Here is a 17,148-nt window from a genome sequence, read left to right as displayed (position 1 = left end):
CTAACTCCTATCTGGATCAGCTGCTCCAGTTCTGTGTGATACTTCCACTGGCCCACTGTGTCTCATAGTTCCTTCTGTCCTGCAGCACCATTCATGACCTGGTCCATCTGGGCATCAAAGCCACCACATGCCTGCTTACTGAGCATTTTGTCATCAAAATTTATTGTCACGCCTGGGCATGTGCGTGCATTCCCTGCCAATGTAGCAACATTAGTCAAGATGCGCTACCTTCTCTCTGACATTCTGACAACCCAGAAAGACATTTTTGCCACACACATCTCAAGTTGATGGATCCTCCCCCTCCTTTGTAAGGTTTCAAATACATTACTTCTATGATCACCCAGGCTAGTAGGTGACTGAATCAGTAGCCTGCCTTACATTCACACCTGGCTAGCCCGCTTTGGCTGCCTATCTTCTGCCGCTACAGATCAGGGTCAGCAAGTCAAATTTCTCCATTTCAATAAGTTCTATAATCTATGTGGCATTGCCAATTTCTGCACCACTGCCTACTATCCACAGAATGATAGATTTGTGGAGCACTGGCATTGCACTCTGAAAGTGGTGCTCATGTATCACACCAGTAGTTGCACAGGAGCATTACCATGGGTCCTCTCATGCATACATACTGCTTTCAAATAGGATCTTAAATCAACTTTAGTTGAGGTACTGTACAGCAAACCTTTGGTCCTTCAGACAGAATATGTTGAGGGCTCTGATCCTCCTCCTCCCCCCCCCCCCCCACCTCCCCTGCCCTACCCACATTAGTTGAGAAAGTCTCCTCACACATATCACACATTCAAATGCCCCCTACCCATATCCACAGAACCCTGTGTATCTTCATTCACAATGTCCTCACCAGCTGTGACTATGTCATGGTCTGTGATGAACCAGTTTGTGAGCTTTGCAGCCCCCTTATTTGGACCCTCACAAGGTACTATCATGCTGTAACACACAAGTTACAAGCTTTGTTATTCTACTCAATGGTAAGCCACACACTGTATCCTTGCACATGTTAAAACTGAACAACTGAATACAGCATGACGAATGACCCACCACCCAGTGAACCTGCTCCCATCAAGTGTGGCAATTCATCATTAGATCAAAGTGCACCGATTTTTGCATCCCCTTCCAACCTCCCTCCCTTCCAGTGGTAAAGTGAGTCCCCCAGCACTGTACTCTGAACAAGTGATACTCATGTGCTCACTCTGATGTCTCATCTCTCACCAGCACCACCAAGTGTGACAACTGATTTCCGTCGATGTCTCGCCACTCATCCCCAAACATCTTTCAATCTGAATCCATGATGATACCCCGTTCCTTCTCCATTCTTCTCCCTGCTCCTTCATTCCTCTTCTGAAATAATACCCTTTACCTCCTTCCACAGACAAGGCCAACATTACTGCCTTCATTGACTCCACCAGACAGCTTACCATTACCAACCATCTTCTGTCCACTCCCTCAACCTACTCCCCATCCCCCTCCCCTCACACTCATTTGCCCTGCCATATCATCCTCTCCACCTCCCTTTTTGGCACCTAGATTACTCCCTGATGTCCTTCTCTCTTCCCCTTCTCAACTTCCCCTAATGGCAGCTACGACATGGCTGGTTACACTGTCTCTGATCACATTGGGAGTTCCTCCACCCTCAGTACAAGTTGACCACCACCTGTGGGAGGTGGAACTTCTTTGATTTTTCTTCCAGTATAGGTTCTTGTCAGCTATGTTTCATATGTTGCTCTTGTTATTCACTGCAAGCTTTGTGTAACTACATTGTTAACAAAGGCTATTTAATTAAAAAGTGTATCTCTAGTATTTCCTACTGCAATGTAGTATTGGAGTCACATAATTAATTAATTTGTCCACAATAAGGTATCATCTGTTGCTCATGGTTTGCTGTCAATTATTGTAACTATGCGAAGTGTTTTGCATAGTTGGACATGAACAGTCTTGATGGCCCATTCAAAATTTTTGCAACTGTTTAATATTTTCTTTAATTCACTTTTTTTACAACTAATGGTCACACGCCGCTCAGCCACATGCCGTTCATTCTTCCCTCAGTCTGTCTGCCTCTGGAACAGGAGAGGAAATGTTTGGTATGTGTAGTGGTACATGGTACCGTCCACCATCGACTGTACGGTGGCTTGTGAAGTATATATGTAGATGCAGAAGTAGAAAATTTGCTGTTGCATTTATCACTTCAAACCTACATATAAATCGAAGTATTTCAAATGAACATCAGTAATTTCAGAAGAACAGCAACTTATAGGAAAAATAATGTTCATCACACACAACTGCAGTTTCTGGCAACTGAAGCCACACTGCGAGCAGCAGAGCCAGTGCATGATGGGAGTGGTGACTGGGTGAATGTAAGGAGGAGGCTGGGAAGAGGAGGGGGATTGATAGTGGGATAATAGGGTAGGGGTGGGGTACAGCTAAGTGCTGCTGGGGAGCACACTGTGGTGAGGTGGAGAGAGGGTAGGGCAGCCATGTGCAGTCGGTAGGTTAGATGGGGGGCACGGAAGAGTTGGGGTGGGGTTGTGGAAAAGAGGAGAAGTAAAAAGACTGGAATGAGGACTGTATAGTGCTGGAATGGGAACAGGGAAGGTACTGGATGGGTGAGAGCAATGAAGGTTGACGCCAAGAAGGTTATGGGAGTGTAGCATATATTGCAGGGAGAGTCGCCATCTGCACAATTCAGAAAAGCTGGTGTTGATTGGAAGGATCCATGTGGCACACGCTGTGAATCAGTCATTGAAATGAAGGATACTGTGGGCAGCATGCTCAGCAACAGGGTGGCCCACTTGTTTCTTGGCCACAGTTTGTCAGTGGCCATTCATATGGACAGAGAGCTTTTTGGTGGTCATGCCCACACAGAATACAGCATAGTGGTTGCAGCTTAACTTGTAGATCATGTGACTAGTTTCACAGGTACCCCTACTTTTGATGGGATAGGTGATTGTAACGTGACTGGATTAGGTGGTGGTGGGAGTAATTTTGCATTTAGGTCTATTGCAGGAGTTCAGAGCAGGGATTCTGTAGGGATGGACAAGTATATTGTGCAGGTTTGGTGAATGGTGGAATACCACTGTGGCAGGGGTGGGCATGACGAGAGGTAGTTGAAACCCTGGCTGTAATTCAGTTGCTCCAGTCCTGAGTGGTACAGAGTAACGAGCAGATTGCTACTCTGTGACTGTATGGTGAGACTTTTGGAGGTAGTGGGAGACTGGAGAGGTAAGGCACATGAGATTTGTTTTTGTTCAATGTTGGAGGATAACGAGGGTCTTTGAAGGTTTCAGTGAGGCCCTCAGTATATTTCGAGAGAGATCGCTTGGCACTGCAGATGCGATGACCATGAGTGGTTAGGCTGTTTGGGAGGGACTTCTTGGTATGGAACAGGTGGCAGCTGTCAAAGTGGAGGTATTGCTGATGGTTAGTAGGTCTGATAGGGACAGAGGTACTGATGTAGCTATCTTTGAGATGGATATCAACATCTAGGACAGTGGCTTGTTGGGCTGAGTAGGACCAGGTGAAGCAAATGGGGGAGAAGTTGTTGAGGTTCTGGATGAATGGGGATAGAGTGTCATCACCCTCGATCCAGATCACAAAAATGCCATCAGTGAATCTGAACCAGGTGAGGGGTTTAGGATTCTGGGCATTTGTCAAGGATTTGTCAAGAATTTGTCTAGATAGCCCATGAATAGTTTGGCATAGGATGGTGCCATGCAGACACCCATAACCGTACCCTGGATTTGTTTGTAGATAATGTCTTCAAAAGAGAAGTAATTGCAGGTGAGGATACAATTGTTCATGGCAACTAGGAAGAAGGTTGTTGAACATGTAGAATGCCACCTCAAAAAACTCTCCACTCTCCTCACTTCCAACTCCCACCTTGGAGTACCACTGTTCACCATCTCTACAACCACCTTCAAACCTCTACCACGTCCCCTCATAGTTGACAAACCCTGTCTTGCAGAGCTACTACTAAACTACTAAACTGGCCCAAAAAAACAGTCATGAACGTTTCCTCCAGAAGCCTTAGCCCTAAAGAAATATCAGTCCTTTCTAAAGGCCTCACCTTTTGCCCCACTCAAAATTCAATCATGCAGGTCATGTTAAAGACCTTCTCTCCTTCTCCTGGTTCCTACAGTGGGAACACTTTTTCACCACCAACCCCAATAGACTCAACCAAAGAGCTATGTTGAACCCCGCCTAACTCTGTTCACTCCTCCATCCATCATTCCCCAATGTGCAAACTAACCTTACATCTCCAGAAATAACTGCAGTCCACCATCTAAAAATTGATCCCAATCTGATAAGCCTACCTGTGGACAAAAGCCCCAGCACCATTGTTTTGAACCACTAGCTGTCAGATACATCCACCTACAAACCTTGCTATAATGACCCTATTCCAGAAATCCAGCAGGATCTCCAATCACTACTCAAATCCTGAGGCCCTTCCCAGAACCTCTTCACAGAGTCCATCTCTCTGCTTACCCCTACTACTCCCCACACTCCTACCTCCTACATGCTTCCTAATGGCCATAAACCCATCCTAAAGGCCATAAACCCAGCCACCAAGGATGCCCCAATGTTGCCGGTTACTGTGCCCCCACTGCGAGAATTTCTGCTCTTGTAGACCAACATCTTCAACCTATTATGCCGAACCTACCCTCCTACACAAAATATACCAAATATGTCCTCCACCAACTCTCCACAGTTCCTGTCCCTTTGCCATATTGTGCCCTGCTCATCACTATTGATGCCATCTCCCTTTACACAGCATCCCTGATGTCCGCAGCCTTACCACTATTTAACACTACCTTTCCCAATGCCTGACAGACTCCAAACCAACAATCTTGTACCCAGTTGCCATGACCAACTATATCCTCACCCACAATTATTTCTCCTTTGAAGGCATTACATACAAAGAAATCCAGGGTACAGCTATGGGCACCTGCATGGCACCATCCTATTCCAGCCCATTCTTGAGTTATCTACAGGAATCCTTTCGAAACACCCAGAATCCTAAACCCTTCACCTGATTCAGATTCATTGATGACATCTTTGTGATCTGGATCAAGGTACTCAGTCCAACAAGCCACTGTCCTAGATATTGACCACCACGTCAAAGATGGCTAAGTTACAAGCAGGCCCCCTCGAAATATTTCTAAATTGCGCAGGTGGGAACTTTCCCCTCCTGGCCTCAAACTTCTTTAGTAATTGTCCTCGCCCATCCAGCTCCTTTCCTGTTGCAATTCCAGCACTATACAGCCCTCATTCCACCACCACAGTTCTCTCCTTTTCCACTACCCCTCCCCATCCAAACCTCTTCCCTGCCCTCTGTCTAACCTTCTGACTACACGTAGCTCCCCTACCCTATCTCCACCTTGCCCCAGTAGCATTCCACTGTCCCCCACCCCTAGTCTTCTATCTCTCCCCCTCCTTACCCCAGCCTCCTTACCTCCACCCAGTCACCACTTCCCTCACGCACTGGTACTGCTGCTCATAGTGTGGCTTCAGTTGCCAGAGACTGGAGTCTGTGTGTGTGTGTGTGTGTGTGTGTGTGTGTGTGTGTGTGTGTGTGTGTGTGTGTGTGTTTTATGAAGGCCTTGCTAGCTGAAAGCTTGTTTGTAAGTATCTTTTTCTTGTGCCTGCCTGCGACTCAGCATCTCCGCTATATTGTGAGTAGCAGCTTTCCTTTTCATAATATTGTTACATTCCATTCTTGATTTTCCATTGTTTGATCAATATTCACATAGTTCATTCAGTTTTTCCTAACATCCTGACCTGTCACAAAAAATTATGAAATGATTCTGAAAGACCTTAGAAACCATCATCAATACTGCAATTTTTAATAATTTCCAAAACACATGTGACATTAGTTCATTGGATACAAGTGATTTTGAAAAATTATAGACACAAAATAAAACTACAATCTATTATTATGAACCTGAGTAAGTAGTTAAGTCCAAAATTTACTGGTTGCCAAGTAACGAAGAGAGAATCAAGGCGCAATTCTTACACAGCAATGTCTCTAACAGAATTTCAGGATATGAAAACCCCAATACTTTCTTATTAGTAGTTGCCACCAGAAGACATGGACCTTTATAATATTAAAACTGTGTACTGTGCATGGCGTCAAACCCAGATCTCTGTCTTTTGCAGGCATACAGCATACTTAATACTATTCACCATTGGCCGGAAGATGCTAAAAACCAAAATGGTGTTCCACAACCAAAGTAAGTAGATCCTTCTAAAGCTTTAAATATTAAAATAAAGAAAATGAATTAGTCAAAGACTAATGCACCCAGTGATACAATCAGGCAAATGTTAGGAGCCCAACTCATAGTCTCAATCAACCAACGTCTCTGTTCAGTTGACCATGAAAGACAAATAGCTGAATCTGAATTCAAGTTACAAGTCTATTATAATCAGCCTCCTTCCCTAAAATCCTCCCTACTCCATGCCAGATCAGTCTGTCATCTTCCTGCCTTCTCCGTCATCATTATACAATCAATGACATTCTCAGGTATGTCACACTTGTGTCTGAAGATTTTTGCTCATGAAAACAATGCTACTGTAAAACCTGCCCTTGTGAACCCACAACTATGTACTCAACCTTCACCACCAGCTACATTAACGGCAGGGTATCATGTGAAATTAATCTGTCATTTACCAGCTGGCATTACTGCAAAGCACTGTACAATTTGTTGACTATTATACTCTAGGGATTTGGGTGCTCTTAGCTCATTTCCCCTCCCCTGCACCCTTATTACTTCTGTATCTGACTTTACTTCTTAGTCCACCCTTCTCACTGAGATTGACAAGTAGAAGTTGATTTGGGTGAAGATCAGTTTGAGTTCCAAGGAAATGTATGAACATGCAAGGCAATACTGACCCTACAACTTATCTAAGAAGATAGTCTACAGTAAAGCAAACCCATATTTATAGTATCTGCATTTTGTATAAAACTTCACGCAACTTTCATTCAAATATATTCTTTGAGATTTTAAGGTTTTGTGGATGCAGTATTGGGAGTGAAAAGTTATTTACCACTTGTGGAAAAACCTGACAGTTTTCAAAGTTGAGGAATATGAAAAGGAAACTAGTTGAGAAGGGATTGAGACATTACTGTAGCCAATCCCAATTTGATTCAATGTGCCTAAAGGGGAAGCAGTGAAGGAAACATAGGAATAATTTGAAAAAGACACTAAAAATCAGAGACAGAAAAGTCTTTGAAGATCAATTACAGAAAGAATAGTACCCCAAAAAGAGTTTGTACAGTGAACACCAATAAAATTAAAATGAGAATAGCAGAAAGTAGTCTAACTTGGAAATGCCACTAAATCAGCTATTGACACAATTATTGTGCTTCAACCATGCCCTGAAATGAGAGACATACACTACCAAAGATGCTTCCCACCCCTCCCAAACTGAGGTTTCTTCGCCCACTCAATCTCCACAACATCCTAGTCCACCCCTATGCTCCTCACAATCCCAAACCCTTGCCACAGGGACCAAATCCCTGTGGAAGACCCAGGTGCAAGACCTACCCAATCCATTCATCCTGAACTTCCCAATCTAGTCCTGTTACAGGCTTATCCTACTCTATCAAAGGCCAGGTCACCTGTGAAAGCAGCTGTAACGTATACCAGCTCAGCTGCAGTCATAGCACAGCTTGTTATATCGGTATACCTACCAGTCAGCTGTCCACCAGGATGAATGGCCACAGCCAAACTGTGCCCAAGAGCAAAGTGAACCACCCTGTGATACAACATGCAGTTGAAAATAACATCCTTTATTTCAGTGGTTGCTTCATAACCTGAGCAATCTTGATGCTCCCATCCACCAACAGTTTTTTCTGAACTGCACAGATGGGAGTTATCCTTGCAACACATTCTCTGTTCCAAAATCATCCTGGCCTCAGCCTACAGTAACCTACTGTCATCAAACCCTCCACCCAACAGTTTACACCTCCACTATGCTATCACCTGCTTCCATTTCATGTCCCCTCAACCTCACTGAGTGCTGCTCTCTGCCAATGCATACACCTTTCTTTTCCCCTTCTCTGCTCCTCTACTGTGCCCCTTCCCTCTGCTCCTCCCTCCCTCCCACCTCTCTCTGTCCCTCCCCCCCCCCCTACCCCTCTCCCATTTGTACTGGGGGATCCCTCTCCTGAAGGTAATTTTTTGTTTCTCTGTCTTCATTCTTTTCAGTATGTGACAAACTAAGACACTTTAAAGGTATATTTCAATACATATTCAACAATAAAGTGAAAAAATAACTGTGGAACCAAATATAAAATAAAATGAAGACTTGACTGTAAAAGAAAAGAATGCTTGTATCCCACAATCAATGCTTAAAACTGTAAGGGTAGGCTGTGATTTCTGTAGAATTTCCACAGCAACCACATCTTGAGCCATCTAGTTCTTATGTTCAATAAACTTAAAATAGTATGTTCAAAGGCTACAGAAAGTAAAAAGTTGCTATCTCAGATGTGAAATAATCCTAACAATTGATTGTAACATGAAAGAACTTTGCAAATTTAAGCATGAATGGAGGGATTCCCAAAACTCATAAATATAAAACCTGAAGGGAAACTAAGCTTAAGTCTTACAAAACAATAGCAGTACAGGTAGTAGTATATGGTAGGGAGACAACTCTAATCTTGCAGAGAGACAGAAGGAAAATTGTGTCAGCTGAAATGAAATTACTCAGGGCAGTCAAAGGCAGCTCGCTGATGGACAGAATACAATATACAGAAATAAGAAAACAGCTATAGATTTTTGATTTGGAAAGCAAAACCAAAAAAAAAATATGACAACTGGTGTAATGATGTAGAAAGAATGTAGCATGATCATTTGCCTAGAATTCCCATGTTATAAGCCCATTGGACAGCAAAGTATAAGACGTCTTAGGATAATATGGTTTCTGGAACAGGTCGTGCAGCTTACTCCATGAAGTGATGGTGGTGGTGGTGGTGGTGGTGGTGGTGGTGGTGAAAACAAATCCATTTCTAAATATCATCTATGTGGTCACATTAGTAAATCTATCTATATTACATGATGAATTTTTAACTGAAATTCATCTTCAAAGAGAGACTTTTGAGTCAAAATATGGGAATAATACAGAAATTAAAATTCACTATTAGCAATTAATTTCTGTAAAAATGATTTTGTGGGGTTGTTTCAAATTGACTATGAGAATTCTAATCAAAACTACATGTTTGTAATATGTTTGAATAAACTGGCATATGCACCCTGGAATTTTCATTGTTAGAGTAGTTTCACTTAATAAATTTTTTGCTTACTTTTCCTTTATTAATCTCTGCTGCTCTTTCTTCCAGATATCCTTGAAATCACGGCAAAATGGTAGCCACAAAGCAAAGAAATCTTTAGGTGTTACATCTTCTTTTTTACCTTTTGGATGGTATTGATAAAAATCCATAGTGCCATAAAATCTAAATAATACAGAACAGATTAATCGTGAGTATATGTAACACATACAGGAATATAAGCATTTCTTTTTATAAGTAACAATATCAGTAGTACATTGGGTATTCATCTAAATTACTTAATCAATGTTTAGTCTCTAAATAATCGAAACACTTATGTTTGCACACATGCAAATCAATCCATGATGTGAATCAATCCATGATGTGATGAAGTGCTATCAATGTAACATTGTAATAAACTTAAGAAGCCATTAAGAGGGGCAAAAGAATGTCTCAAGGTAGCAGGGAAATCATCAACCACTAAAATCCATAATATGTATGGACATACAATTTTCTTTAATTTCTCCATCAAACAAATTTCTCTGCATTAGGAATTCAGCTGCTCACAATATTTAACAAGTATTTTTATTTCGTGAATAATGTTCCTCTTAGCTGCTTCCATGTAACTTAAACTGTAACTTAAACTGCATATGATACAGTGCAACTTGCTAATACACTGGGGAAAAAAACAAATAGTATAGGCATGCGTATTCAAACAGAGAGAGACGTAAACAGGCAGAGCACAGCGCTGTGGTAAGCAATGCCTATATAAGACAACAAGTGTCTGGTGCAGATGTTAGATTGGTTACTGCTGCTGCTGCTGCTGCTGCTGCACTGGCAGGTTATAAGACTTAAGTAAGTTTGAACATGTTGCTATAGTCAGCACACAAGCTATGTGACACAGCATTTCTGAGGTAGTGATGAAGTGGGGATTTTCCAGTATGACCATCTCATGAGTGCACCGCAAACATCACATCTCCGACATCGCTGGGGCTGGAAAAAGATCCAGCAAGAACAAGACCAATGATGACTGAAGAGAATCATTCGCCATGACAGAAGTGCAACCCTTCCACAAATTGCTGCCGATTTCAATGCTGACTCATCAGCAGGTGGCAGCATGTGAACCATTCAATGAAACATCATCGATATCTGCTTCCAGAGGCGAAGACCCACTCGTGTACCCTTGATTACTATATGACACACAGCTTTAAACCTTGTCTGGGCCCATTGACACTGACATCAGACTGTTGATGACTGAAAAAATGTTGCCTGGTTGGCTGAGTCTTGCTTCAAGTTGTATCATGAATCCATGGACCCTGCATCTCAGCAGGGGACTGTTCAAGCTGATGGAGGCCCTGTAATGGTGTGTGGCGTGTGCAGTTGGAGTGATGTGGGACACATTGTATGTCTAGATATAACTAACAGGTGGAACGTACATGAGCATCCTGTCTGATCACCTGCATCCATTCATATCCATTGTGCATTCCGACAGACACTGGAAATTCCAGCAGGGTATTGCGACACCCCACATGTCCAGAATTGCCACAGAGCTTAAACACTTCCTCTGGCCATCGAACTCCCCAGACATGAACATTATTGAGCATATCTGTGATGCCTTGCAACATGCTGTGCTCCACCCCCTTGTACTCTTACAAGTTTATGGACAGCCCTGCAGGATTCATGGTGTCTGTTACCTCCAACACCACTACAGACATTAGTTGAGTCCATGTCATGTTGTGTTGAAGCACTCCTGCATGCTCATGGAGGCACTACATGATATTAGGCAGGTGTACCAGTTTCTCTGGCTCTTTAGTGTAAAGCACTGAATATTTTTCCAGAGCCATTATGTACTCCATGACTGCTGCTGAAAAATTATGTGCATGTTTGAACAACAGCTGCTGAAGTTTTTGCATTTATTAGGTTTAAACATTCTAGACATAATCAAGCAATGGTTAATATTGGTAATTACCATCAGACATTACACCATCAAGTATCACAAACATACAGAGAACAATTCAGGATTGCAGTACAACCATTAATATCAGCATTTTGATAGATAAATGCTATAACTGAATAATTCAGTGCCTTTTGGGGTACACATTGAGCTAAGGAGAAGGGAGAGAGATTACGAGCCCTGAAGTAGTGCATGAAGTTGTGTATTTACTAGAAATCGTCATTCTATTATTGAGTCTACGTATAAGAACTACAGAATTGTCAGGCTAAACTTAATTATCCAAACTAATGAGTAAGTAATGAACTGAACAAGAGAAAGAGCCCATGTCAGCAATTTAAATCTCAGGAAAAGCAATGTTGCATAAATAGAATCAAAAAACTGAACACTTACATGGGATTTACAGGAAAAAGAAAGACTTCAACCACACAATAAGGAACAAAATATCGACAAATCTGATGAGAATGAGTACCGTATTTACTCGAATCTAAGCCGCACTCGAATCTAAGCCGCACCTGAAAAATGAGACTCGAAATAAAGGAAAAAAAGATTTCCCGAATCTAAGCCGCACCTGAAATCTGAGACTCGAAATTCAAGGGAAGAGAAAAGTTTTAGGCCGCACCTCCAAATCGAAACAAAGTTGGCCCATTGTAATATGAGACACAATTTAGGTCGAATGAATGACGATACAACTACAGTAGTTTGGTTTGAGTCTTAAGCTTAGCAGTTAAGCTTTACCAGGTAGCCATTGCTATGCGTCAGGCGCTCTGTCCGCATTTATACGGGTACCCTTCCTTTTTCACGTGCTTCGTCTGGTTTGAATCGATTGCTTATTTTGCTTTGATCTGATAAGTGCCGTTTTCTCTGTTATAGGTGTTTACGTCACTCTAAGCTGAAAATGCATTACTGTACTGTGTCATGCATTATTTGTCGCATTCTGATAGTGCGTGTTTACGACCTGTCGCCACTCGCGGCATGGCTTGCTTTTATGCGCGCTACCGCTACTTACAACTAAAAAGAGGCGAATCGTCTCATTAGCGAAGCAATGTCAAGAGACTGCTATTTGTTGTCACTTACATTGCTGCTTTCTTTGAGAATGATCAACAAGACCCAAATAATAGGCTGTGTATGATAGAACATGTTCTGAACGAGAGTTAGGCGAAAAGTTTTCTCCGTTTGAAAATCTTTGCGGCCGCTTCTTTAGTACATCAAATTCTGCACGGAAATTAGAGTCATCTTAGATTTAAAAATCTAGTCAGTTGCCTTGAGTCATTTCTGACTGTATCACTATTAGGCATAAGAATAATACGAATATAAACATGACACGATAAGTATATTTTTCCGCGTTTGCTGTTGTCTCACTCTAGTTTCGTAGTTTATTAGGCAGACAGTATTTAAATGAGATAGCAACAAACACGGAAGAATACATGGCAAAATGTTTATATTCGTATTATTCTTATGGTGAATGGTGAAGAGAATACTGCTTGTGATTCACATTTCATCAGGTTACTATTAGCAACCATCTCTTCTCACAGGTAGGAAAAAATTCAGAACGTAGAGTTGGCCATATTGACAAACTTCCCAAACAGTCTTGCCAGTCGGATTTTCGTAGTACATTGAAATTCTGCTACATTCGAAGATGAACAATATGGAATTTGTATTTACTTCGTTGGATAATGTATGAAAATGCAGTGGTCGAAACTCGGGGCAGAGAAAAAAAGCTTTTTTAAATAATTTATTTACTGACGCAGAGGTTTTGGCGCCAGTATTTATCTTTGTGCCTACAAAGCATGCCTGTGTAGCGCTACATATATTCAACGGCAGAAGTTAGTTGTGGCGGCACCTACCAACATTTTTCAGAACTTCTGCTTGCTTTGCACTCTATTCTAAGCCGCAGGCGGTTTTTTGGATTACAAAAACCGGAAAAAAAGTGCGGCTTGGATTTGAGTAAATACGGTAGTAAAAACACCAGCTGAAAACCAAAGTCAAATTAAAATTTAAGTGATGCTGTAGAAGGTAGCCTGAAACCTAGTTCAAACCTGGAGACAACATTGTTTTCAACAAACATGTCAAAGAAGAGTGGCATAAATGGCCAACAGTTGACTAAGTTAAGAATCCAGGATCATTCTTCATCCCTCTATATATTGCTCCCGTAGGTACCATGAACAAAACAATATACTAATTACAGCATGCAAGGAGGCATTTAAGGAGTCATTCTTCCTGTGCTCCATACACAACTGGAGTGTGAAGTAACATTAACATATGGTATCCTCCACCATTTGCAGAGTTTGTATGTAGATGTACAAAGAGGTAATGAAGAAATTTCACATTCATAAAGGGAATCAAAATTAAGATCAGCTATATGAAAAGAATAAAAAAAGTAAGATGATTTTTGTGAAATGGATCTACAAGTGGTAAAAGTAATGCTATCCCAACTTAAGTATGAACTCACAAGAGATTTATTTCACACAGGACATTAGATTTCAAAACCAGCTACCTTCCACTGGACCACATCAGAAACTGATTGAAACTATGGACTGGAAGAGGAGGCAGAAGACATGGTGTCCTACAACACACCAGCCATGATGGATGACACTTGGACCAAAGATAGTAGAAACCAGGAGCATTTAAGTAAAAGACTTGCAATGTATGGATTACATCTTAAAATATGAGTCAACATTAAATTCCAAGAACTGAGTGAAGAATTTAAATGTGCATTATGTGAACAATAGTGTAAGAGATACTACATTAAGACATGTACAAAGATAACAATAACCATAATGGACTACTGCAAGGACTAAAATGACTTGAAAAAAACGTCTGTATAGACTTTTACATTAATGCTCAGTCTGGGTGCATGTCTCTCATTAAATTAAAAAGGAAAAAATATAGGGAAGATGCTAAAAATAACAGTTGAAAATTACTTTACTATTCCAAGTGAAACCAAATGGAAAAATTATAAATTCCTTTTATATGGCAGAAATACAACTTCTGAACACAAAGTGATGATAAATCTACAATTTGTTTGATAAAAAATCCCTACAAACTATAAGACAAATAGCATACTTAATGAAGTTAATTTGTTTCAGCTTAGTGCAACTATCAAAGCAACATCTTTTTATCATAGGAAAATTGTTAAGACTAATATCTGATAACTATGGTAAATTACATTTTGAGAAAACTTTAATATTTGGAAACTCTACCCTCTCCCCCCTTCTCCCTGCAGACATCTTTTGCAGAAGAAAAAAAAAATACATAAGCATGAAAACAATACTAATTACTAAATATGTATTGTGATAATTCACTTTGAGGTAACAAAGTAAATCTATTTAAAACACAATAAAAATCAGTAAAACAGACACGTAAAACCTTCTACTTCTCATTTCATTACCAAAAGGTACATAATCACCTTCACCAACCCACAACTTCCTGACTGCTAATGAATGAATCAGGAAGTTCTTTTAAAACAGTAAAACTGTGTTATGAGATTAACCCGATTCCTCCCATCTTTTCATTTTTTTTTTTTACTTCCCTCTGCTTGAGAAATCTGACAAATGAAACTTGGGGGCTTTTATAAGACAGCAGAAAAAACATTTGAGTTTCACAGCAATAGTGCTAAGTTTCCAGTTAGTCAGCTGTTCAGAAAAATTTCATTTTCAAAGAATATCTTCATCCTGTAGCCTATACAAAATGCACATACTGTATAAAGTAATACAGTGGAACCTTGTGTAGTGAGCGAAATTCATTCCAGAGTCTAACTCTTAGTGTGAAACACTCATTAAGCAAAACTATTTACCCATATAATTTAATGGAAAATATAATGATGCGTTCAATGCAGAAAATGTACTAAAAGTTTTATCTTATTCATGCCATTTATTCAAAGAAAATTACACACACAGTATTATGTACTTTATTACTCACAATACTTAACTAATTCTTCTTTACTAGTAATCTATCTGTAGTCATTTCTTTCTGCCAAAGCTTCAATATGTGATGAAAATGTGGCAGATCATTATTGTCAAATAAATTTGTAGTGGGCATAGCCACTACTTCATTGGGGTGATGATTTTCAGTGTATGATGCTACTGACTCTCATGCTTTCAGCCTTTCTTTTATTGCACCAGAAGATGGCTGCTTTGCTGTTATGCCCTCCTCCTCTTCCTCTGCAGAAGAAGAACGCCTCTCCACAACTTTCTGCTGTGAAAAACACTGCAACTTCATAAGCTCTTCAGTGGTCATTTCTTGACTGTGATCTTCCACAAGCTTGTCAATATCTTTGTTATCCACTTCTAGTCCCATGCTCTTGGCCAAAGGCACAATCTCTTTGACTTCAGGCTCCACAGGTACTGACTAAAATGCCTCAGTCACATTCAGCAACACACTCCAGACAAAGCTTCTGCCAAGCAGAAGTGAGAGTTCTCTTGATAAACCCTTCCCATGCCTTTTCTGTCATCTTGGCATAGCCATCAGTTTTGAAGTGATATTTCCAAAAGTCTCAAAGTGATCTTGGTAACTTCAGTCATCTCAAAGCAATGCTCAAAGACTGCTTTAGTGTAGAGCTTCTTAAAGTTAGGAATAATCTGCTGGTGCATAGGTAGGAGTAATGGTGTGGTGTTCAGAGGAATTGAAATATTTCAAGGAGATTGTCTTGTAGGCCTGCAGAATGGGCAGGAGCATTGTCCATAACAAGAAGACATGACAAAAAAGATCACTTGGCACCTAAGCCTTGTTATTGGACCTCCACATCACATTTAACCTGCCCTTCTGGACTTGACATTTCTTGAAGGCTCATGGAGTTTCTGAATGATAAGCAAGAAGTGCTTTAATTTACAAATCACTGCCTGCTTTTAAATAGAATAGCAGTGTGAGACGGTCTTTCATTGGTTTATGACCAGGCAATGCAGTCTGCTCTGCTATTATAAAGGTATGCTTCAACATTTTTTCCAGAATAGACCCCTCTTGTCACAACTAAAAACCTGTTGCAGCAGATAACCCTCAGAACGTATGAGCATCTTGAGTAGTTGATGATGTTCTCTGCTGTCTTTGTGTCAGAGTTGGCTGTTTTGCATTCCTCACAATGCTGTGGACACCAGTTCTTCTCTTAAATTCCTGAAACGACCCACAGCTTTGTCCACTGATGATCCTGGTATCTTCTTAATGAGGTCAGCAAAAATCTTTCTCGCCTTCTCACAAATGATGTTCTCGTTAATAGTGTTGCCTTGCAATTGCTTTTTATTGATACATGTAAGGAGCAACCTTCTGACATCATTTAGAATACAAAACCATTGTTTAGATACTCTGTCACTTCCTTTGAAGCATCTGTTTCCTTAATATTGTCCTCCTCCTTAAGGATAGTACAAATAGTTTATGTAGACCAATTGTATGTGCATGCTAAATCAGCAACCATGTTCACATTTTCAATGATTTTAATTTCATTTATAAGCTCATTTTCTCTCTCTTATACTCATCTTCTTGCAGCTTTATCTTCAGGAACATTTCAGTGAAGGTTATTAAAATTTGCAAACAAAAAAATAACACTGTGTGAACACAAATTTACAAAAATGTGTAATCACAAGCTGCACCAAGATGATACCAAAAAGAGTGCTAAACCCAGACTGCAGTACGTACTGAAGACACTGTTCATTTACAAAAGGTGTTCATATTGTTAAACATTTTCCCACCACTTGTGAAAGACAGGTGACATCACATTAAACCACCACCACCACCACCACCACCACCACCACCACCACCACTCATTATGTGAAACATCGCTCATTAAGTCTCACTATGTGAATTGTGTGTTATTGGAGGTGCTTGTTTAGTGAGGCTCCACGGTACTGAAAAAAGCACCAACTATTCCTTCTTTTCTACTAAAACACATTTATTAAAATAACCTTGCATAGTAATTAGAGGTGCAATATGT

The 17,148-nt window shown here is 40.6% G+C and overlaps 1 protein-coding gene across 1 annotated transcript in view; it reads right to left on the bottom strand.

The window, feature by feature from the left end:
- The window catches only part of LOC126195680 (formin-2-like), a 247,096-nt gene that overhangs the window by 20,261 nt on the left and 209,687 nt on the right, over positions 1–17,148 (bottom strand). The window contains exon 17 of the mRNA XM_049934308.1: positions 9,311–9,460. Within this exon, the coding sequence (XP_049790265.1) occupies positions 9,311–9,460 (150 nt within the window). The remainder of the gene's footprint in view (positions 1–9,310; positions 9,461–17,148) is intronic.

This window comes from Schistocerca nitens, chromosome 7 (genome assembly GCF_023898315.1).
Source record: "Schistocerca nitens isolate TAMUIC-IGC-003100 chromosome 7, iqSchNite1.1, whole genome shotgun sequence".
Classification (NCBI taxonomy): Eukaryota; Metazoa; Arthropoda; class Insecta; order Orthoptera; family Acrididae; genus Schistocerca; species Schistocerca nitens.
Note: the sequence above shows the minus strand (reverse complement) of the source record. Positions and strands in the feature narration are given on the sequence as shown.